Source organism: Notolabrus celidotus, chromosome 21 (genome assembly GCF_009762535.1).
Source record: "Notolabrus celidotus isolate fNotCel1 chromosome 21, fNotCel1.pri, whole genome shotgun sequence".
Taxonomy (NCBI): Eukaryota; Metazoa; Chordata; class Actinopteri; order Labriformes; family Labridae; genus Notolabrus; species Notolabrus celidotus.
Genome location: NC_048292.1, coordinates 20095594 through 20120535, shown reverse-complemented (window position 1 = coordinate 20120535; position 24942 = coordinate 20095594). Strand labels below are relative to the sequence as shown.

The window sequence follows — 24942 nt, the reverse complement described above, 5'->3', positions numbered from 1 at the left end:
GGAACTTATTACTTTTATTCCACTACATTTGAAAGACAATTATTGTACTTTTTACTCCACTACATTTCTATCAGTGCTCTAGTAACTCATTACTTTAACTTTGAAGTCAGCTCATGAATGTCCTTCTCTTTTCTGAAATCTGATCCTAAGACAGTAAAATGTGTTTGTGTAGTTCTGTTTGTCTCAGTGGTTTAATCATACCTATATAGTCCGACCTGAGAAAGCGTGTTTAGCTACGTAATGTTTGTTTCATTCCAGATGAACATTTCAAACTAAGTTGTCTGTGCTTGGAGTAACATAGTTGCTGCTTTTATTCCATGGTATAGTTTTTAGAGATTTCAAGTAATGAAATCTCTGCTTTGTGCACTGGGGCACAGTCAGAAGCATAGCATCGTCCAAAATGTCCTGATGTAGTGAAGCATTAAGATAACTCTTCCCTAGAGATAAGAGGCCTGGTTGAAACACCTGAATTCAAGACTTAACAGGTTCATATATCTGTCGTGTATCTACAGTCAGATTCTTTAAATGCACTCTCATGCACCCTGAGCGAAACACCATAACCTCAAAAGTCCTGTCACTGCTTTACATACTGAGATCTGTAACCTGAGGAGGAATGCATTCCCAGGTGTGATCTTTATACCTCTTTACAATCAGTCAGAGTCCAGGTCCAGTAGGCAGACACCCTCTCTACTTTTAAGAGTCGGCTTCAAACTTTCCTTATTGATAAAGCTTATAGTTAGGGCTGGATCAGGCTTAGGTATGCTGCTTCATTAAAGCTCATTGATGAAATAAAATTCTCTTAACAGGCACAGTAACAACGTTATAGTTTATTGACTGGATATTCAATATTTGTGACAGTGAATACATAATTAAGTAGAGTACACAGACTTTCACTTTATTAGAAGAAACATTAAGAAAATATCGATGTAGCACTTTAAGAAGGTTTGATTTATAATGTGACTGTCTCTTTAACAAAGACGGTCAGGTGAAGTACAAAAAAAACTAAATACAGTTTCAAAGTTCATCGTCTGATGTTAATGAGTAACTGACAGTAAGGCACACACACATTCAGCGCACATACACACACACACACACGCATACGCACACGCACACACACACACACACACACACGCCATGCGAGTATGACAAAAAAAAACCTGGTGATAAAAGTGAGTCCACGTTTCTGTGAATGCTACTGTTTGTGTTTGAGGTTCAGTTCGTTCACAACCAAAGGTCAGAGTGTCGCCGGAAGAGTTCTGTCCCGTCTCTGAGGATTCACTGATTCAGAAATGAAGGGAAACAGAAGATAAAATATGGAGGGCGAAGATGTCAGAGGTAATTTCACAGCGCCCGCGGACAAAACGGCTACATGAAGATTCACACGTTAAGAAAAAGACGAAGCACCTCTTGCTCTCTACGCCGTGCTGCCGCTCGCCACCTCTGCATCCTGGGATTTAAATGGGGCGGTGCTAGTGGTCTCCATGGCCTGATAAACCAGGAACAGGAAGGCAGCCACGACGGCCAGCAGGATCAGCTTTTTCCACAGAGCCATGCCGCGAGAAGCTGCTTTGGTCTGAGCTGCAGGGGGCGCTGCAGCCAGAGGCCTGGAGGAGGAGGAGGAGGTGAAGGAGGAGGCGGAGGCAGAGGAGGATGAGAGGGGCAGGCTGGACACTCTGTTCACGATGTGGCTCTCTGTGAAGTAGGAGGAGGAGCTGCTGGTTTTGGTGGTTTTTGGAGAGAAGATGGAGTTTTCATCGTTCCACAGATCACTGGACTTCAGGGGACGACCGGCTGCTCCTCTGATGGGTCGTCTGCAGGTGGCGCTGCAACGGAAACAGAAGTATTAGCTTCTGAGGAAAAGAGACTGAACACACCTCACTCCTGCAGATTAAACAGCACTTTGCTCCTCTCTGCTGCTGCTAACACTTCATCCTCAGGGTTTGTTATTCGGTGGCTGACGAGGACAACCGACCTGTAACCGCTCCATCTCTACAGAACGCAGAGCAGCATCTGCAGGTCTCTACATGTTTGGATTCACTGATCCTCCTTCATATTTAAGACACTGAGCAAGAAGCATCTTATAGTGGCCCATTACCCCTCTAGAACACTACGCTCCAAACATGCAGGCCTGCTCGTCGTACCTAAAGTCTCTAAAGGTAGTATGGGAGGTAGGACCCTCAGTTATCAGGCACCTCTCCTTTGGAATCATCTTCCAGTCAGGGTCCAGGAGGCAGACACCCTCTCTACTTTCAAGAGAAGGCTTCAAACTTTCCTTTTTGATAAAGCTTATAATTAGAGCTGGATCAGGCTTGGACCAGCTCTTAGTTATACTGCTATAGACTTAGACGGACACACTGGGATCCTGTTTTTCCCTGTTTTTCCCTCTCACTCCTCTCTCTGCCGGTCTCTTACTTTAACTCTACCTGTCCCATTAAAGTTACTAACCATAGACCTTTCTGGAGCTCCCTTGTCTCGTAGGTTCCTCTGGATCTCTGCTGCTGTGGACATGCCAGACTCCAGCTGCTACAACTACTACTATCCGTCTCACCACTATCATCTCTCTCTCTCTTCATTTCCCTCTATCCCTCTCTCCAACACAGTCTCAGCAGATGTGTCTCTAACATGAGTCTGGTCCTGTTGGAGGTTTCTGCCTGTTAAAGGAAGTTTGTCCTTGCCACTGTAACTTGCTAAATGCTGCAAAGTGCTCTGCTCATGGTGGATTAAGATGAGATCAGACTGAGTCCTGTCTGTAAGATGGGACTGGATCTTATCCTGTCTTGATGTTGGGTCTTTGTTAATAATAGAACATATATGGTCTGAGTAAAGTGTTTGACTGATTCCTGAGATAATATTTGTGTTCTTACGTGATTCCTGTGGGACTGTTGATGTCGTTGGGGAACAGCTCCTTCAGGACGATGCTCTCCTCCTCCTTTGGGGGCGGCTCGCTGGCTGCGATCTTCTCCACCTGCTGACAGAAACACAGAAAGCATGAATTAAAGAGCTCTATAATAAAAACACATCTCTTAATAAACTCCAACTCGCTCCTTTTATCACGTTTCTATCGATCCCCTCTGTGCTTCACTTTAACCTCCTACAGGTGTGTGTTTGGACCAGCAGAGGGCCCCCTCCCTGAAATCCAACACCCCTCACCACGTGATCTCTCCAAACAAAAGGCTGACCACCATGTTACCCACTGAACCACCAGGTGAATGTGACCCTCAGCACAGAGTCTACCTGTCTCACAGAGCCCAGTGTCCTCACGGCACCATGGGACGAAAGGACGTCTGAGATTTTCTGCTGCTTCAGTTTCTGCAGGACAGCGTCTGCTCGCTCCTCCTGCTCACAGACAATGTGTGTGTCATGATGTTTAACCTACCAGCTGTCACAACTGTGCACAGAGCCTTAACAGCTGCACACACACACAGACACAGAAACACACAGACACACACACGACCCTTCACCGTTAAGCCTGTGAGAGTTGAACTTCTCATGTTTCTCTGTTCATCAGGAAATCCCCGTGAAAGAGAGAAGGAAAGATGTTTGAGTTAGAAGTACCCCTCTCCTGGGTTTGGACCCACACTGGTCTGACTGGGACCAGTATGACTCTCGCCTCATTATGGGTGAGATGTGACACATGGGACTGAAGGTGACCTGGTCCATGTTGGTGAGGTGGACCAGAGGAGAGGAGGGTCTGAGTGGATGAGCAGCCGGTCGTGGACGCTGTTCTTCACGCACACTCTTTGACTTTCATGAAACACAGACTGGATTATTCTGAGCTCGTATAAAAACAGAAGATTTAAACATGTTTGATTCACATACCCTCACCGCTGATCCTGATCCAGCAGGGATCCGTTCAGGCTCCTGAGACACAGACCAACACACAATGAATCCAGACTCAAGTTTGACCCAAAACTGACTTCAGCAGCTCTTTCAGTCCTCCTCACATGATCATCAGATGCTGATTCAGATATAAATCACTGACGCTCTCTCCTGACAAATACTGATGTCTAAACTCAGGATCATCTGAGCCCGTCTGCTCCAAACTTTTAAGCAAAGATAAGAAAGATCTGAACCATGAAATAGACTTATCCTGTTCAGGATCTAGGTAATGGTAGCTCTGCTTGTGTTAACCAACCTTAAGAAATACTGATAACAATGTCTGAAGTGTAAATGTCATTTTAAAACTGGTGTTTTGTTTGACCTACATCAAATATCAATCGCATTTATTCTCAGTAATCCAGCTGTCTGCTGGTATCAGGATTATCCAGATCAAAGTTTCTCAATCTGATGCATACGTTTAAACATTTGTGTTTTTTTGGAGCTAAATTATGAATGTTAAATACAAAATGTGATGTTTCTTGTATTTATAGCTTGAATAATTTAAGTTTACTCTTGCTAGAAGAAATATTGAGAATTGTTTCAAGCTTTTGTAAAAATCACAGACGTCTTGGTCAGTCCGCTGTGCTCCGTCTTTAGAGCGGAGTTTTCTGTGTTTTGTCATGATGTATACATTTGGACGTATTTAGATGCTGAGAATTAATAAAGCAGAGCTCTGAGCCGAGTTAGTGGACTGAAATCTTCCAGGAACCTGACTGATCTGGATTTGAAACTTTTACTAGCTTAAATGAATGGAAGATAAAAACTGTTTAATACGATAATTCCTCTTAATGAGGTCTGGAAACTGATCCAACTGGATTTAGCTCCCTGAAGTTTCAGGGTTAAAGTTTAAACTCTTTAGATGGAGGATTAGAGAGAAAGCTTTGTGCTGAACGCTTTGTAAAAGTGTTCCTGAACGCACCATGAGGGCAGAGGACTGAACTGCTGCTGAAGGTGAGCTACATGATTCTGAAGGTGAGCTACATGATGCTGAAGGTGAGCTACATGATGCTGAAGGTGAGCTACATGATGCTGAAGGTGAGCTACATGATGCTGAAGGTGAGCTACATGATGCTGAAGGTGAGCTACATGATGCTGAAGGTGAGCTACATGATTCTGAAGGTGAGCTACATGATGCTGAAGGTGAGCTACATGATGCTGAAGGTGAGCTACATGATGCTGAAGGTGAGCTACATGATGCTGAAGGTGAGCTACATGATGCTGAAGGTGAGCTACATGATGCTGAAGGTGAGCTACATGATGCTGAAGGTGAGCTACATGATGCTGAAGGTGAGCTACATGATGCTGAAGGTGAGCTACATGATGCTGAAGGTGAGCTACATGATGCTGAAGGTGAGCTACATGATGCTGAAGGTGAGCTACATGATGCTGAAGGTGAGCTACATGATGCTACACAGTGCTGTTAACTGATGTACAGGTTCAATCAAACCACAGAAATCAAAGACAGGTGAAGGGACTCTAATCCAAACCAACAGATGTGATCGGACATCTCTGTGTTACAAACTAAAACACCTCGTGTGTATGTTAGACCCCTCTCCACAGGTCACCCTCATTGTGCAGGCCTCCTGAGTGTGTGAGGGAACACATCCAGACCAGGTGAGTTTACAGACTCAGACTGCTTATTGAACCCTGTGAACATCCCACATGTGATCCTGAATCAAACGAAGAACCAGCTGACCTCCAGCAGAGTTGTGTCAAGCAGAGCGGCTGCTTTCAGAGGCGAGTCCTTACTAGGTTTGAGCAGATGGAGAACCGGCTCCTCCTCCTGAAGCTGAAGGGTTCAGAGAGAAGGCGACTGAGATCGGATCTGGACTTCCTGACTGATTGGAAACCCCCAAAATATGAGAGAGAAAGAAAGGAGACATTGGACGTTTCTGCTACCTGAGCAGGTCTGGATGAGATGGAGGGAGGTACAGACCGGGCTGGACTGTCCAGTCTTTGAGAAACCCTCCTCTTAGTCTGCAGCTGAACCTGATCTGCCAGCACAGGCCTGAGCTCCTCAGGCACTATCTGCTGGGACAGAGAGACCGGGTATGGATGGAGGACACGTCACAGAAAGGAGAGAGGAGCAGAGGAAGAGTGAGAGAGAAGACGTGCGAAGAATGAAGAGGAGGAAGGAGAGGTCTGAGTTTTAATGAATTAAATATTAAATAAAGATAAAGAAGTGAAGATGGTGAAGAGGAAGAGCAACACTGCCCTCTCTAAAGCCAGATGTGCAGCAGGTGAATAGGTGGAGTGGAGGTGAAGTGAACACCGCTGTGTTTCCTCAGATTCAGCCCTGACAGGTGGAGAAAAGTCGGAGGTGGAGCAGAGAAGTTATTCACCGGTCTGCTGGATAACCTCCGGGATCTGCGCCTCACATTCAGGACAGAGTTTTCCTCATCTTCCTCGTCCATCTCCTGGTTTCTCTGTTCACACGGCATGCACACAGCAGCAGAGTTTCACTTTGATCATCTCTACGGAGGCACGATGCTTTCAAAAAATCATACTTATAGACATCTTTACCAGAGAGGGTGACTCATGGGAAATGTAGTTTTCATCCTGGAAAAACACTACTGATATCATCCAGAGGGGGCGCCAGAATCAACAACATGAACACTCCTCACTCTGATCTTCATCTATCAACTTGGTGTAGAAACCAGGTTATGACAACTTTCACGTGTAATTTATGAAACATGCATATCTGGGTCAGTCTTGGCGTACGCCCGATCAGATGTTGATAAATGTGGCGGCTCTAAACAATCGTCATTCAAATATCACGGCTCTGACTGTTCACGGTGCTGCCACAATCGCTCAGAGTTTACAACATGGAGGGACGCTCCAACTTCTCTGAGCTGGAGATCGACTCCACAGCAACGAAGGTCGAGAGACTTACATCTGTGTTGTTTAGCAGCCTGAAAAGAGGCAGAAAAAACACGTGTGGAAGAAAATCCCTGCAGCAGCTAACAGTGAGCATGATCTAATAAATCTCCTCCACAGACGGATTAACTTTGCTGCATCGCGCTCCACACTGACATGAAAACTTGCATAAACAAGCTGAGACCTGGCGTGTGATTTGAGCGTATCCTCCGCCCACGTCCAGATCAATAAATATCAATATAATGATCGTATGCTGAGTTTTCTGTTGTTTGCACGTTTGATAAACAAGAACCTGTGACTTTAAATCCTCGTTTTCCTCGCTGTAGTTTTTTTGATTGCCTGTCTTTTTTAGTTCTTATTCTTTCGATATAAAAGGTTGTCTCTTTTTTCTATTTCGTTGATTTGCTCACACCTGATGCCGTGATGTTGATTAGGTGCAGACTTGTCGTCTTTGCAAAAGGTTTGCCTGATGATGCTCGGACCGAAACGTTGCAAGTCGGAGAGTGTACCGGATTCTTGCATTTCTAATGTTGTGAGTTTCTTCTCAGTCCTCTCCTACGCACCCATCCTACAAAGTAGATGTGTGAAGCCTTTTCTTCACTATCAGATAAAATATAACGACAGAAACAGGAAGTGATAACGGTGGAAACTCAAAATTAAAACACTGATTTGGGCCAACAATCCTCATCAGGACGAAAAACGACAGAGCTGCTTTGAGAAACTTAAAATTCTCTCATGGAAACAGAATTAATGAAACCTGCAGCTGTGACATAAAGACTCAAAGTCCCCTCTGAGTTTATGAAATTACATCATCTACCTTTAAAAAGAATAACTCCACTGTTTACTGGAAAATTCACAGCAAGGAAGGAGAGTCACACACACACACACACACACACACACACACACACACACACACACACACACACACACACACACACACACACACACACACACACACACACACACACACACACACACACACACACACACACACACACACACACACACACACACACACACACACACCTCCAGCTCCTCCCACACATCAGATCATAGTTGGCATCACACCAGTGTTTTCAGAGTGGCTCAACAGGTGAACGTTAACAGTCTGACCAGCAGGGGGAGCCGCTCAGTCAGAGAGCAGAAACATCACATGTGAGAGATGAGTTCATGATCTCAGAACACTTCAGACTGCTTTATAAAAACACATCAGAGGCAGGGACGAGGTGCATGATGATAAAAAAACAAACGTCTGGAAAAATGGACGATAAACGAGAAGAGAAGAAGAGATGTTTGGACCGGAGCAGTGAAGAGGAGGGTGTGGGAGGGACGAAGCAGCTAATCCACATCATGTGCTTTGAGTCTGACATGATCAGTGCTGATACTCTGAACCTGCACGCTCGCTCTGAGCTGGGTGTGACTCCAATCCAGGAAAATGAGAAACCGCTTCCTGTGCCAGCGTCAGAGGAAACGTGGGAATCAAAAACAGATGCTGGGAGTCCGGTCCCACCTGGGGCTCCACACGCCGCAGAGAGGGACTCTAGAAACTGACACTGACAACAGAAGCTAACGGCTGTCTCAGCTTCAACTTTAGAGCTTTTGCAGAAACAAGCTTTGGAGGAGTGAGATAACAGAGAGGATATCAACAGCTTAAACACTCTTAATCATAAAATGTATGAGCAGGATCTGATTTTCTTCATCTAAAACTGAGCAGAAAACAAAAGCGAAGAAGTCCTCTTCAATTTCTAAACTTCCAACCTCTAAAAAGTAGGACTTAAATATGATAAAGTTTTAATTTTCCTGTTTTCTCCTATAATATATAAAATGCATTCTCACTTTAAAGTTGCTGTAAAGAGACTCTTTTGGATCTCAGGGACAATAAAAGGTGGTTAAAACTTTCTTTCTGGAAGCAAAGCGCTGATAGAAACTGGACCAAACTTTAAAAGGTGTGCACTAAAACAACAGGTTGAGTTCAAGCTCCACAAACATCATCAAAACACGTCTTAGTACTGAGGAGAACAGAAAACACCCGTCCTCCTGAGAGACCAGAGACGGAACATCTTTCATCAAAGTCTGAAACAGGCTCAGATGTTTCCATCTCTCTGAACTCTCCGTTTCTCTCTCACACTTAGGAAGACGCTGCTGCTTTCAGCATCTTTGTGCATGCATAAAGAAACTTTAGAGGAGTTTAAAACCGCTTTAAAGTTAGGAAAGACGCAGATGTGTAAAAAAATCAGCTGGAAAGGTGGACCAAGAAGAAGGCGTTTACAGCCATCTGGATTTCCTCCACAAACACACTCCTGTTTTTAAATTATAGTCCTCTAACGGCCAAATTCCACCAGATCCGTCACAGCCCGGATCTGATAGGTTTCTATTCTACTCAATGTGTTAACTTCCACTGGATCCGCTCCGTTGTGTTCCGGCTGCCTCTCTGATCCAGCAGGTTGGAGCCCTCCGGATCAGATACACAAGACTTCTATTTTTGCCGGATGCCGGAGCACGACGCATCAATCTCAACAGAGCAGATGGAGCGGGACAGGAAGTCAGTTATCAAAACAAAATGAAATCATCCAGTTAATTTTCAGAATAAAACACTCTGTGTTATCACCAGATCGTATTTCACTTAACTACAACAACAAACTGTCATGATGAGCGGAGCCAGGCCTGGAGTCAACAGGTCAGAGGTTTACAGAGGACCATAAAGACAACATGGATGAGGAGAGGAGGAGGAGAATCCTTGACTCAGTAATTACCGCAGGAAAACCTCGGTCACATGACTCCAGCTGTCTGGAGGTCCTGCTCTGTGCTGCTTTCCGAAAACAACGCAACCGGTGGGTTTTGACGGACGAGAGAGCACGGAGCAGGACTGCAGCATATGAGAGACGGACCAGACACGGATATGGTGAAGTCCCGTGTCAGGTGCTCTCACAGTGGAGCAGGATTGTCCCTCCTCCGCATCACGGCAACGTGAAGACTTTACCGCCTTTGTTTAAAATGAATGTCAAGAGGAACGGGGATTATACGCCATGTCCACATTGAGTACCCGTGCTTGTACCGAAGCAGAGGGAGCGTATGGAGCACTCACATGAGTCCAACTAACTGGACTCTGGGGGAACAGTATGGTTCACCTCGTGTCGGTCTATCCTCACCAACAGAGACTCAAGCTGCTCTCTGGTCAGTTCCACCTTCATTCAGCACACAGGATTAAATCAACACCGCTCCTTTTGACGCTACTGGAGTTCATGTTTACACTCGTTTATTGACTTTCCTGTCTGCAGCGGAAGTGACCGTGAGCTGCATTGTGTGTGTGCTGCGTTTGATCACCTTTGGCTGACCTGTTTATTATCATCACTCTCTTCCTGACAAACATCAGCTGTTTACTGCACGATCAAATCTCTCCGTCTGCTCTGCTCTTTTAACAATCACACTCCTGACTCTCTCTGGAGAGTTTCAGGAACTTTCGTTTCACAGCAGGAGTCTGTGTAGCACTCTGTTTGGTGGTGAGGATGGGATGCAGCTGGGCAGAGCATGCAAGAGGAGTGTCGTAATGTTTCCTCCATGACTCCGACACGTGAGGCTTCACAACACAGAAACTCAGCCCCCTTTCACCGTACATGCTCCAGACTTTTACCTGCTGCATTCAAACACAGACACACCTGACTTCACACTGATGAGTTAGCAACAGGCTGCAGAGAAGAGCTACCTTTTAAGTCCAGGTGCAAAATGAGTCCACATGCATCCCACATGGATGAGGTCTGGGAGTTTTAGTGCAGTCTGTGAAAGGAGCTACTTCCAGAAGGTCTATCTCTTAATGCAACTGATGACTTGCGCATTAGTTCGTAGTGACTTTAAGGATTTTGATGTTAGTAAAGACATCAAACTCGTCCCACAATCAGCAGATTAAATAAAGTTATAAATCTACCCTGAAATCCAGCGGACAGTCTGCTTCATTTTCACATCAAACTCCCCCTTTGCTACACTGAAACATCCTTTACATCCCCTCCTTCTTTAGGTCTAAGCAAAGTTCACTATTAAAGGTTGCAGGTGTCTAAGAATGGAAACATTACGACGTCTCTAAACCTGTAATTTACCCAGGAAATAAACTGCTCCCCTCTCATTCAGTTTTACAGTCACACAGCTCTGAAATCAGCCTCTGTAAACTACAAACTGCTGCTTTAAAGACTCAGAGAAAAACAGCCTCACTGATGTTGGTTGTTGAATCAACGACACACATTCGGAAGTGTGTCCACACATCTCTGTCTCGACAGAGCGATGGAGAGAGCAGGAGTGTTTCCATCACACCGCAGGCTTTATAAACCTCCTCAGGTTGCTTCAGGAGAGAGAAAGCTAACATGCGTCTCTTACCACTTTGTGTTTGCTGCTGGAGGAGCGGGTGGTCACAGGCGTCTTCCCTCGGCTCCTCAGCGGTCTCTCCACGACTGGAACTGGCTCTGGTTCAATCTGAGTTATAGGTTCCGGCTCCGGCTCCGGTATCACCTCTGATTAATCACAGGAAATGATCACAATTATTTTAATACAGAGGACAGATTGATAATAATAATAATTATTTGTAGAGCACATTTCAAAAATCAAGTTACAAAGTGCTTCACATGGGCAGCCATAAATTTTTAAGAACACATTATGTATTGATTGCCATCGGGACATAAAGATAATTTTAACCAGTATAACAAAAAGTGTGTCTAAATCTGACTACCAACACCAGCTTTAAAGATGGTTAAAATAAAATAAAATGAAATTCAGATAAAATCAGGAAAGGCTCTGCGGTAAAAGTTTGTTTTCAGAAGAGATTTAAAAGAGGTCACTGACTCAGCAGATCTGATCTCCTCGGGCAGATTATTCCAAATTGTCACTGCGAGTTCCCTGTCCCCTTTTGTTTTCATTTCAGTATTTGGAATGCTCAATAAACCTCTGCCTGATAATCTCAATGCATGTGTCGGCTCGTCTGCTATATAGCTCGGAGTAAGTCCATGTAGAGCTTTAAAAGTAATCAGTTAAATCTTATAATCAATTCTTAATCATACAGAATAGAATAATTAACCTGAACCAATGTAAGAAAGAAACCTGGATTTCCAGCGACAAATGTTTTCTTCTTCTCCTGTTACTGAATGCGGTTAGCAAACAGCATTAAGACGCTCTATAGCCAATGTGTGATGGGAACACTGTATTACAACCAGGCACTGTTAAACGATTAAAATTCTACTTTTAAAATGAGATCATATTTATTTTAATTCTTCGATTTTTAATACGTGAAAAAATATTCAAGCTACATTTGAAAATCATGTCCTCACCGTCCTCCTTGTCGCTGTACAGGTCGGACTCAGAGTTCCCGTTGTGGTTGACTTGGATCTCTGTGACCACCAGCTGCGTCACCTGTGTGGGTCCGTTATCCAGGAGCTTCTGCAGCTTCTTCTCGTACACTTTACGAGTGGAGGCTGTGAAGACGAGAGAGGAGCGACGTCAGACAGCTGCACAACAAAACTCCTCATGTTAGAGTCTCTGATCATTTTCATTGAGTTTTACAGTTTAACATGAATTTTACATTAAAATCTGCCTGTTCTCATGAAAGGAGTTTCGTCTGCATCCTCTCTGAGGTTACAAACATTTTTAAAGTAAATAACTCTTCATGCATTGCAAACAAAGCTGCAACAAAACGTCCATAAATGTCTATCTGTCCATGGAAACACTTCAGCACAGGTCATGATAAAAAAGCTGGTTCACAAACAGCATATAAGTTCAAAACACTATATAAAAGCTATTAAAGTTTCGGATAAGGGAGCCTTGGATTATTTTGTACGTTTATAAAAGCTAATAAAAGTTGATTCTTTTCATACTTCCCGGTGTGATTGTGTCCATAAATGTGTGACAAACTTTTTTGGTCATTAAAAAACATAATATGAGTCTCTTCAGATTGTGAACTGTGTCATAAATGATATAAAGAAAGTAAAGATGTCAGTTTAGTGAGATTGTGAACGACATGTGGAGTGTAAACGATCAGACACTTGTCTTATATCTGTGTTACTCTGCACAGCTGTGACACTGAAGCTGCACAGAACAGCAGCTGCAGGTCTGTGTGTATGTGTGTTTGTGTTCACTACAGCTGTTCAGTCATAATGAAAGTAAAACACACAATCATGAACACACTTCATAGAGAACGTGCACACAGGCGTAACACGGCTCACAGCTGAGGAGACTTTAGAGACACAGTTTGAATAAGACGGAGAATAAAAACGGATTTGTTTGTTAGCAATGTTCAGGTTATGGATAATTATCTTACATTTTAACACCATATTTAACTTTAGATGTGTGTCTTTAAGTGTTAAATACACGGATGGTCCAAACAACACCTGTGTTTGAGTAAAGAGTCTGGGTGAACAGTAGTGGTGCAACCGATCATCGTTGATCTGTGATCCGTACGGATGCCTCTCCACAGTTTGGCATGGATGTGGTCCGCGGATCGGTTGACGAAAAAAGTTGCGCCTGTTCATGTGATGACCTCATGTTCAATCCACCCTCACTCGTCAAGCGCAGTGGTAGTCATGGCAAGTGAAGGAGCAGAGGAACTTGAAAAAACCTCCTGCATCTTGTAAGTCACATGTATGGGATCATTTTGGTTTCCCTGTGAAATACAGTGAATGCCGAATGTGCTTGAGCAACGTTATGAAATGCCGTTGCGCACCCACTAGACCAGAGGCCGTCAATACGCCCGGCCGCCTATATGTGGTCCCCGAACTGTTATACCTTCACTCTGTTTTGGTCTGGTCACCCTGTGTTTACCGGGACTTGTCTCCATGCCAATGATACGCAGACAGGCTGTTACTGGATCACTTTAGAGTCCAATGCTGCGAGTGAAATTTTTAACTTTAACTTTCGTTTATGGAGCAGTTCGCAAGTTGGCACTTTGCCAGCTGTAGGACCCTAGAATAAAACGGTGTGTTCCAGGTTTGCAGCTCAAAGAAAAGTGGACGGTGAAAATCAGCGATTGAAAGAAGAATGGAGTGAAACTTTTGAAGTTCCTCTGCTCCTTCACTTGCCATGCCATGAAATGCAGTGGATTAGGCAGGACTGGGCCCACAGATAAGGTGCTTTGCACGTGCTGTACATTTTGAGTTGAATGTTGTTTTTATTTAATGGGCAAAGTGTTTTACAAAATAAATGGAGGGACAAAGTTATATTTGTCTTGTCTTCTTTTTTTTTTTTTTTTTTTTTTTGCTGATCTGAAAAATGATCCGATCCGTGACTCAAAACCGTGATCCGATCCGAACCGTGAGTTTTTTGATCCGTTGCACCCCTAGTGAACAGTTAACGTGGTGATGTCAAAACGACTTCAGACCTTTCATCAGCAGGAGAAGTTAACAGAGCTCACAGAGTAACGTGTTTACTGAGCTGCAGAAGTCAGGAGTGTACTAAACGTCACGTCTGGAAACACAAACCTGATCCGATCACTTCCTGATAACAGTGTGTCTGCCTGTCGTCGACTTCAGGAGAAGTTGATCTGATCCGAGCGAAGCTTAACTGAGCAGCACATTCCAAAGAAACCTCTCAGACCGGGTCAAACTGTTAGCACACACGTGTGAATTCCAGCACCTGTGTGGAGTGTGTAACCCTGCCCCGTGGGTGTGTGTGTGTGTGTGTTTGTGTGTGAGAGAGAGGATTCAGTGTGTTACCTCAAAAACAACGACACTCACCGACTATCGGCCCGACGTCCGCCCCGAGCTTCAGCAGCTCGTCCTTCAGACCCTCGTCCGTCAGCTCAGTCACGTCCAGCTCCACGGCCCGCACTTTGTCTGTTTTCCTCACAGCTTTCTGGGAACGACAGAAAAACACGGTCAGTGCCGACGTCACACTCCGTATCTTACTTTGAAACAAGCTCATCAGAGTCAGGAGGAGATATTTTCATCCTGAGGAAATGTGATCAGGCGGTAACGAGGTTAAAAGCTGCAGACAGAGGACAGCTTTTTGTGCAGGAGTGAGACGTTTCTGCAGGAGTGAGACGTTTCTGCATCGCCAGAAACCGTGAAATGCATGACTTCAAATATCAGAGAGATATCATCCCTATCAGAAAACTATGTTTAAAATGGTTCTCTGTGCTTTAAAGACCTTTTTTAGACTCCTTGTGGAGTACAGACTTAAACTATGATGCTTTGGATGCGGTTTGAAACTCATTTTTAATACTTTTAGATGTTTATTCACCATTTATCATCTCAAAGAAACCCTGGAGAAAGTAAAGAAGCATCTGTTAGGCACCTCTTTATTTATTTTTAACAGACTCTCCCGCGCTCTGACTCGCTCACCTCAAACACAATCCTGTGAACTTTTGCCTTTAGCCTAAAAAGAGACAAGCGGTTAGTTGAGCTTGAGACAGTTACACAAACCTGTTTCCCAAGTTTCTACTCCCACACCACCTCACTCTGAATGATCGTAAAAGACTTCCTGTTCAAGAAAAGTGTGAAAAATTCACGAGTGGATCACAGAGGTGTCACTTAACGCATCATCTACACGCAGATATGTCAAACATGTGCACAGTGCTGCACACATGATTTGGGGAGACGAGCTGTAACTGGAGGAATTTCCTACGATGGAGTGAAGGGGGGAGGAAAGGAGGGAGCAGATGTTACCTTCAGGCGCTTCGTGATAGTAAACAAAGTTCAGGGCTGAAGCGAACCCGCCAGCAGGAAATTACAGCGTGTGTGAAGCCAGCTGCAGCTGAAGTGAAGCTCTGTGGCTCGGCCTTGGAGCTAATAAAGGACGCATGCACAAAATTCTTTGCAGAAACACAAGAAGATAAATGTTTCTTTATGCTGCAGGAGACTGAGGAAGAACTGAAGCAGTCATTGCAAGCAGTTTCTCTGATTTTACTCAGGATCATAGTCCCTGATATATAATCAAAAAGAGGAGAGGCAGAATGATAAAGCTTATAGTAAGAGCTGCTCAGGCTTGGACCAGCTCTAAGTTGTGCTGCTATAGGCTTAGACTGACACACTGGGATCCTGTCTTTCTCTCTCTCCTCTGCCTGACTGTCTCTTACTTTAACTCTTCCTGTCCCATTAAATTACTAACCATTCACCTTTCTGGAGTCCCTGAGCTCCCTTGTCTCGTAGGTTCCTCTGGATCTCTGCTGCTGTGGACGTGCCAGACTCCAGCTGCTACAACTACTACTATCCGTCTCACCACTATCATCTCTCTCTCTATCTCCCTCTATCCCTCTCTCCAACACGGTCTCAGCAGATGTGTGTCTGACATGAGTCTGGTCCTGCTGGAGGTTTCTGCCTGTTAAAGGAAGTTTGTCCTTGCCACTGCTCATGGTGGATTAAGATGAGATCAGACTGAGTCCTGTCTATAAGATGGGACTGGATCATATCCTGTCTTGATGTTGGGTCCTTGTTAATAATAGAACATAGAGTAGGGTCTAGACCTGCTCTGTTTGGAAAGAGTCTGAGGAGAACATTTGTTGGGATTTGGCGCTTTATAAATAAAGATTGATTGATGAAGAGAGCCAACAGAGTGTGGACATGAAGAGGATATCTCAAGCAGGACTCACTTTCAGGTGAAAGGAGTCGGGCAGTGAGAGTCTGTGGAGCTAATGCATGCACAAAACATAACGGAGCAAAACTGAACTGGTTTTACAGACGGCAGCTCTCCGTCCTGATGGAAACAGAGACGCTCTACAGCCGGGCAGAGCGTGAAGGTTCAGGAAACCACCACAAAAACCAGGACAAACTTCCCCTCTAAGAGTGGCTTCAAATGCACGTCTGTCTTTGGCGTCTGCACCAGAAAATGTGAGGAATGCAAAGATGATCCGCTCAAACTTCAGCGGCGAAGTCCTTACACGGGTCACAGCGTGTAATAAGTGTGATGCACGCAGACACACACACAGAGTTTCTGTCTTACTCTGCGCCTGGCTCTCTGTGGGCCTCAGCGGGGCTCGGGGTTGGAGCACAGCCAGAGCCTGTTTCATAATAACAGCAGACTGAGCGGGAAGAGAGGCGGAGGAGGAGGGGAATGTGTAGACCACACCCTGGCCTTTAAAGGAATAACTGAGGCCTGAGCTCACAGCCGAGTAAACTCTTGAGTAAAGTCACTACAAACACGGTCAGACTTTCCTCCACGGCTACAAACAGAGGCAGCGTGGAGGAGCTGCAGGGAGAGACATGCCCGGGCCACTGGTTGCATGATGCAACATGCTGCATGGCTCAATAACAATGGAGTGTGTGTGGTTACCCACAGGTTTACTCTGCTAAATTTAACCAGGACGGTTGGTGCTTCTGCGGTCACACATTCCTCAAACTCTACGGCTAAATCTTCAGATCTGATTACAAACAGGGGACGAACTTCAGGCATGAAGGAAAGAATGCAAGTCTTTCACATTCGTTTTGAAAAGCCTCTTTGACTCCAGAGAAACATCTGAAATATGTCAGGAATGGATTTTTCAGCCACGTCCCCTTCGCCGCCCCTCACCTGCATGCCGTACCTGCAGCCTGTGATCATCAGGTTTCACGACAAACCACCTCAACACTGATGAAGTGCAGAAAGACAAAGGACCAGCTAATCACACATGAGCGCCGTCTTTCTACAACCCCCAGTCTTTACTACACACACACGGTGAAACACACAAATGCGTATTGGCAGACAGTCTGCACACACACATTCCTCATCCTGAGAAAAGTATTTCCTCAATGAAAAAGACCAAACCCATAAAGATAACAGACTTTAAGCTGCAGCGGGAACATTTATACAAAAACACACGACGCTGAGAGAGAGCCACAAACTGGAGAATAAATCTGACCAGCTTTGTTTACACATGGATGCATAATAAACTCTATTCCTGTATGAATGCAGACTTTAAGTGACAAGCTTTTAATGTCGGAAGCTTCTCCGTGCAGTGTTTTATCTGAATTTATGCAGGAAACAGACGCAGAGAGCAAAAGGAGGCAGAAATAATTGACCGTAACATCCATACGAACAGATACATCCATGCAAGATCAGCTAACTTTCACTCCCAGACCTCATCTTCAACTACAACTCCTTGATTTGCTTATCAGACTATAAACAAAGAATGCACACGAGAGGAAGTCTATCTATCGCAAACGCTAACTCCCAGAGGATAACATCCCGCTCAAGTGTAGACAAGATTGATAAAATTAACCTCAAGTCTAACGACAATGGAGGAGAGGAGAGGATAAGTTCCTTTACCCTTCAAAAGTGAGGAACCGTGTCCAGGAACGGCATTTTTTGCTCTCAGTTGAAAACAGTTCAAATTTTGGAACATCGCCACGCGCATCAATGTCACTTCCTGATCACCGACCTATCAGAATCAAGAAGGGGTGGGACTTCTGATATCAGCTTTGTCAACAACAATGGCGGAGGTCCATACGGAGGAGAGAAGTTATCACACTGTTTTTTTTCGAGGTACAATTATCAAGTTTAGAGCTGCTGTTAATGCTCTGACATGATCTCTATCAACAATTTTTACTGTTTCTTGATGAAATGTCATTGAATGAAAGCAAATAAGAAGCATACAGAGCATTTAAAACACTAAACGGTCACTTCTTGGGGAAGTTGAAGTGCCGCGGGACAGATTCAGAACCTGGTGACCCGGGGGTGCTCCAAGCGGCAACCTCTGCTCTGAAAATATGAAGCACATGCGCAAGTGCTAAAGACTGCAGTTCATTTAGTGTCCACTAGAGGCTGGCTGCAGAATCACCGGAAACCACATACACACCTATTCAATAGATATTAAACTTACGACTTTTGCCCAAATAAGGGCGTGGCTGACTTGATAGACAGGCGGACACCCCGTAACTTTTGGCAAAAAGGCCCGCCTCTTTTAAGTTAGGTTGAGTTCAGCATTTCCAATATGGCACCCGTCGACGATCGGCTTCAAAACAGGGCTTCAAGAACAGGGTGATGTCACGGAGACTACGTCCATTTATTATACAGGGTATTGGGCGCTCCCAGTGGGGGACAAAGAATGGCGTTAGTGGGCACGATTTCCCTTGTGGCGTAAAGATTCTTTAAACAGTCAGTGTGATGTGCAGTTAAAGTGCTAACATACAAATTATTTCAAGGCATTTTTATCTTCAAACTTTCTAATGCACAAACAATAACATTAGGTTCACTACCTTGAAAAGTTGCTTTTTACTTTTCCTAAAATCTGAATATAAAACACATCGTGACTCAGGAGGAAGAGCGTGTCCTGCAGTAATCAGAGAACAGACCGGTAGATACTGAAGCCCTAAGTTCTCCAGTGACAGCAGTCAGAAGACGTGACGTGAACTTCGAGTTGTTGAAGATTACAAAGAGGATCGTAAAAGTGCAGTCCTTTAACAGTCATAGTTTATAAAATAAATCATTAACCTTCAGAGTGAGGAAGTGAAATTCATCGAGAGTCAATCCAAAACAGACATTCAGATCCTGTTACTGATTTAATCTTCTTTGTGTGCTCATGTTCGACTAAAACTGGACTTTTTAAATTGAAAAAGTCTGACAGAAACCCTGAAAAAGTTGAATTTCTGTAAAGTTGTGGTTTGTTTTTGATTTCTCTTGCATGTATAAACCTCAATCAGACTCAAACTGGCCAATCTGAGTATGCTCCACAGTTTGAACTTTGACCCAGAAGTCGAGCATAAATGCATTGAAGGAAGCCGGGTCGTAAACAAGACCTCAACAGAAGAAGAAGAGAAGTAAACAAGATGAAGCAATTGAAGGAAAGGTTCAGAGCTGTGAAGATGTCCTGAATCCTGAATGTGATGTTGTCAACGTTTAGATGTTCAGTGTAGACTTACTGATGGGGGCTTTAATAACATGCTACCCCCCAAGGACCCTGCACACAAACATGCAAACAGAGTCAGAGTGTGCAGAGAGGATTCAGGGTTAGTCCTCACTGGATCACGGCGTGTTGTTCCCTGGTTGGTCGCGCCTCTATCACATGACCCTTCCCCACAACAAAACAAACACCATCCTTGTCTCGCAGCAGTAAACTAAACACGAACAAACAGCCTGTTCAGGGTTGTGTTACATTCATGTTTACAGAAAGCTTTGCTGCCTCAAGAGAGTTTGTCCTAAAGTTAGCTGCTGTGCTACACCTGGAGAAAGGCTCCCCGACTCTCAGCTGTTACCTCAACCTTCATGTGCAGGAGGGAAACCAACTTCAGATCCAAATCCTCCAGAATGAACAGCCCTGCATGAACCACTGCTGATTTAAACAGTGCTCAAACATTTGCATGGACACAATGGTGTTTAATTTAAACTGAATCGTAGCAGTGAGGATGTCCCCTGACTGATGAAGGTTCAGGTTGTCATCTACTAAACTGATCAAAGATAAAATGCATCAGGATCTGATTAACTCTATGCTCCTTGTAACCTCTCTCTAAAAGAAACCATGTGCTAAGCAGGAGTGCTTAAAAACCACCTGATTGGCTGAAGTCCCATGCCCAGGGTTAAACTTTCAGAAGCCTGAACATTAGAGGAGCAGCAGATGTGCATTTTTTCCTCATCACAATGTGATAAAAAGGTTTTAAAAAAATATGTTTTTGCATTAATACTTAAAAAACAAAAACCCTTCGTTTTCTTGACTTTCAGATTTTTTCATCATGTTTTGAGGAAGAAACGTAAAATCAGTTCTCTTGGATTCTGGTTTTATTTCACATTCTTAACCAGCTCTGATTGATCATATCCTCAACAACCGAAGGGACACCAGGGACAACCTGATTGCACGTCATATCAAATCAATCTGCAGAAAGGAGAATACAATGGAACAGAATGGAACACAACAAATGAGAATAGAGTGGAACTGAAGAGAATGGAACATGACACCAGGGACGGCCTGGTGTCATATCAAATCCCAACACAGAAAGTAGTCCATAACATTCCCGCTCTGCCTGTTGACACTGTGGTAAAACCGTTAGCGTCATCTCAGGCTGGTCTTGAGGACGAGACAAGGCCCCCTGCTCACCCTGTTACGACTCTAACCTGCATAAACACCTTCTCCTCATACGTTATCCCGAACTTATGAGTTCATCATCACCTGGGTGAAATAACCTCTCGTCTCTCTCTCTCTGTTAAATCTCATGATCGATGTTTGAGATAACTTGACTGGCTAGTGATTGCTTGGAATAAACAGTGTCTAGTATTTGAAGAGCTTTTAGAGTGAGTAACCTGATCTGTGATTGGCTAAAGTGTCCCACCTCCAAGTCTTTCTCAAGCCAGAGAACTGAGCCAAGAGGAGGTGAAGACTACTGTTCTTTCAGACCACTTGTTCAACAAATGTTAGGATGTCATGGATCTTGCTCCCCAATGACACCAAGAAAACTACCTCACTCACACATTTGTTTGTAAGTCAGTTCGTGTAGTGTCCTGTTAACTGTCTTGTAACATCCTGTAATTCTAAATCTTGTTGTTTTATTATTTTTACGTAAATACCTGCCTTAGGACTACGGATGAAACTTAGCTATTGTACTAATTACGGCATATTTACATTGAGGCACACTGTTGAAATGTTGATTAATGTGCATTGTCCTAATCGAAAATAAACTCAAATTAAATTAAATCAAACTTAGCTTTAACATGTTTTAATCAAGCGGCAACCTCCAGTCTCAAACGATGAAGCCCATGTGGAAGTGTTATGAACTGCAATACATTGAGAATCTGCTTGAGGCTGGCTGCAGAAACACCGGAAACCACATAAACATGAATGGGAAAAAGACGATCTTTGCAGCATTAATAAACATGTTTACAGCCTGGTTCAAAAAACGGCTTGGCTCTAAGAAGATAATCTCTCTATCGGCACACACTCAACAGGGGGGAATTTTTTTCTAACGTGACGGTTCTGAAGATATTAAGATTCCGATTTTTTGCCCAAATAAGGACATGACTGACTTGACTCCCGGTCGGGAACACATAGCTGTTGGCTAGGAGGCTCACACTAAGTCACACTCTACCTGGTTGAGTTCTGCATTTCCAATATGGCTGCCGCCGTCAATTGGCTTCAAAACAGCTCTAAGGAACAGATGGGTGACGTCACGGATACTACGTCCATATTTTATACAGTCTATGGTTTTAATTCACATACTTGGACGAGAAGTTAAACTTTTAAAAGCATCATTTTGTGATCCGACTGCTTTTTTTTCCATACCAATGCACATCTCAAGAACACACCTGAGAGAGACAACTGAACTGCATCAGGGTGTTATCATTCCTCTTTCTACACCTTTATCATCAAAACTGTGACTCAATGCACTGAAAAGAAATGTGCAGACACTTTATCTATTTCTTTCCATTTTCATTAGCTTTGATCACATGTTTTGACTTGAAATATTTAAACTAGTGCTCATTTCAGTCATTCCAGACTGCTCTGCATTTGACACTAAGAGATAAATATCAAATATGAGGATGTGCATGAGTGGCTGAGAGGATGAAACATCAAATTATGTTGGAAAAATTTAATATATTCTTTCTAATCTTCAAAATCTAACCAGATTAAATTAAGCATATCTTTCTCTGCCTCCTGAACGCCCTCGGACCTCATTAGAAAACCTGCAGCTCTTAACCATCAGAGACGTGTTTGTGAAGGAAGTATGCAGCGTAACACCTGCTGCACACAGCGTCCACACAGAGAATGAATGAGACAACACGCAGACTCTCTGTCTCCTCCCACATGTTTGACTTGTCATTTTTCACTCACTGCCTTTGTTTTACTCACACCCTTCATTCATTCGCTCTAAAAACCACCTCTACTCCAAACCTGAAGAAGACCCGCCCCGAAAACAAGTCCAGACTGGACAGGACCTGCTGCACACCTGTTTGAGTCCAGGTGCAGAGTTTCTCAGAGAGCAGCCAATCACTGCAGGGAGATTTGAAAACTAATTGATCGACCGTTAAAGCCGTTCATTGAATCATATTTGTTGTATTATTGATTCATGCATTGATCATGTTTGCAGACGGATCATCGAGCACGTTTCAGCTTCAGGGTGAGATTCAAAGTCAGCAGGACGGAGACGCCGGCTCCTGTTGGACGTCTCTCAGGTATTCACAAAGCAGGTTTAATGTTTTTGGCGGGAGGAGCTGACTCACAACAAACAAACACACCTATCAGCCTCTTAATCTGCATTTGACAGTTTCTGTACCAAGGCGTGTAACCGCAGGTCAAACAGAGGCTCTACTGGTCCACTTCACACAACATGGATTCAATTATCACCTGAAAGAGTGAATGATTAACCTACTGAGAGGAGAAACCACACCCTGAGTGAGCTGCTGATCACAGACACTGATTAAAACAACAACCTGTTTGAATCAATGCAGAAGTCTGAAGCAGCTTTACTTCAAACTCAAATAAAAACACTTGATCAGCATACTGGAGACAAAGTGAGGAGGGAAACTGGAAAGGGAGAAGTGAAAGCTGAATTATGCATCACAGATTTAATCATGAAGCTTAAACACGCATCAGGGGAATGAAGAGGGAAGAAAGGGTCTGCAGGAACATATCAACGCAGAATTTCAGAATAAGGCGCAGCAAGTGAACGCATGTTCACAGATTTGGGTGTGGACACGTGGGACTCTGCAAGTGCAAAGAACAGTAAACTCATTGATTAAATGAGATTTAGAGCGTGGTTAATAAAGTTTTGGACATATATCGACTACTTTAAAGACTTTCAAAGGTGTTTGAAGTCGTCTGTCTTACATTACACAAACTCAATCATAAGTCTAGGTGTCTGAGAGGTTACTATTTTTGTCACAGAGATCTTTTGAGTTGTTTGCAGTCTTTTTAAAAATGTTTGAAGAAAGTAAACAAACCTATGACTTTAATTTGAGTCTCAAAGGGAGTTTACAGGTATGAGAAAAGTTAATTCATTGATTAATTAAGATTTAAAGAGAGTTTTTCAGTGGTTTAAAATATTTGGGGAGATTTCTGACTATTTTAAAAGACTTTTATGTTAAAGTAATGCTTCAATTGTCAAAAAATGCCACACCTAGAAATACAGAAAAGATGCTTGTCTTTGATCTTTCTAAAGATGCATGTTTCCATATGGACTGTTGGATGTCTAATGTATTACTTTGCACTTTTGCTGATGCACACTTACAATAAAGTTAAATGTTGTTTTTTTTTTGCTTTTTGCATGTATTTGGGTCATTAAAGGTGATAATATCCCAGAAAATCCTGCTCCAAAAAAAGTCACCAAAGTTACAAAAACTTGGATGAATCCAAAAGTGTAATAAACCAGGATCAAATGATGAAACTTACTCTTCCAGAGGACCGACTCCTGCTGGAGATCACGACCGGAGGCAGCTCCTCGTCACTGGAAAAGGCGTCTAGGCTGACCGCGCCGCCGTGCTGGAGGTTCTGTGCGGTCAGGTTCTTCAGATACAGCTGGACGTACACGTCTTTTGTCGGGTTCCCGCCCGGCAGCTCCACGTTGTGCGCCATCAGCTCGCTCTTCAGCTTGTCCTTGGTGAGAACAGACGGGTCGTCCAGGTACACCGGCATGTCTGCGTGTCTGTGACGGGGAGAGAGGAGCCGTCGGAGGGGTGAAGTTAGCGAGCTAACAGAGAGCGAGAGAGGGGGGGATAAATGGTATGGAGTCAAAACCAGGGGAGAGCGGAGCGGCTAACCAGCGCCTCTTACCGGATTAAACTGGAAGAAGCCCACACTGGATAAAGTGATACAGCGGTGGTCAGAGGAGAAAAAAAGAGGGAACAGAGGATTTAAATAAAGTAAGTTTGTGTTGTTGCTCTCGGTCCCTCCTCCGCGGGTAAAAGGTGCAGTGAAAGCGGGTTCTGTTCTTCTGTTGTTGGTAAATCCGCTCCAGGCTGCTGCGTGCGGGAGTGACCGGAGCGGAAGAGACTTCTGGATGAGACGGGCTCCTATTGGTCAGAGGCTGCTAAAAGAAGCGTTCTGATTGGCCGAACGAATAATGCAACTATTGAAAATGTAATCATGGGTTTGTGACGCTGCGAGGAAAGTCTATGGAAAAACTACTGAAATTAAACATATGGTTTAAATTAATTACTTCTAATTCATCTTTACTATATACTAATGTTTTTTATTGCCCAATGTTTCTGTTTTCGTGTTTGCGTGTTTTGTAGTAAGATACGATAAGATAATCATTTATTCGTCCTACAACAGGGAAAGAGGATAGTGCAAACATTACAATAAAATGCATATAAAAATAG

At 43.8% G+C, this 24942-nt stretch overlaps 1 protein-coding gene across 8 annotated transcripts; it reads right to left on the bottom strand.

Moving 5' to 3' along the window:
• Positions 1-807: 807 nt before the first annotated feature.
• Positions 808-24626, bottom strand: tmpoa (thymopoietin a). Of its 8 annotated transcripts, none has more exons than XM_034673481.1 (13): positions 24395-24626; positions 24014-24311; positions 14463-14580; positions 12066-12209; positions 11122-11255; positions 6222-6305; positions 5779-5910; positions 5576-5668; positions 3820-3861; positions 3556-3744; positions 3235-3336; positions 2865-2968; positions 808-1823 (listed from the first exon to the last, which is right to left on the bottom strand). In XM_034673481.1, exons 2-13 carry the CDS (start codon positions 24254-24256, stop codon positions 1415-1417), a joined length of 1794 nt encoding a protein of 597 aa, XP_034529372.1. In that variant the 5' UTR covers positions 24257-24311; positions 24395-24626; the 3' UTR covers positions 808-1414. The 8 variants fall into 8 exon arrangements, with proteins under 8 accessions (XP_034529372.1, XP_034529374.1, XP_034529375.1 ...); XM_034673483.1 differs by having other exon boundaries at positions 2865-2965; positions 24014-24266; XM_034673484.1 differs by having other exon boundaries at positions 3826-3861; positions 24014-24266.
• Positions 24627-24942: the final 316 nt, after the last annotated feature.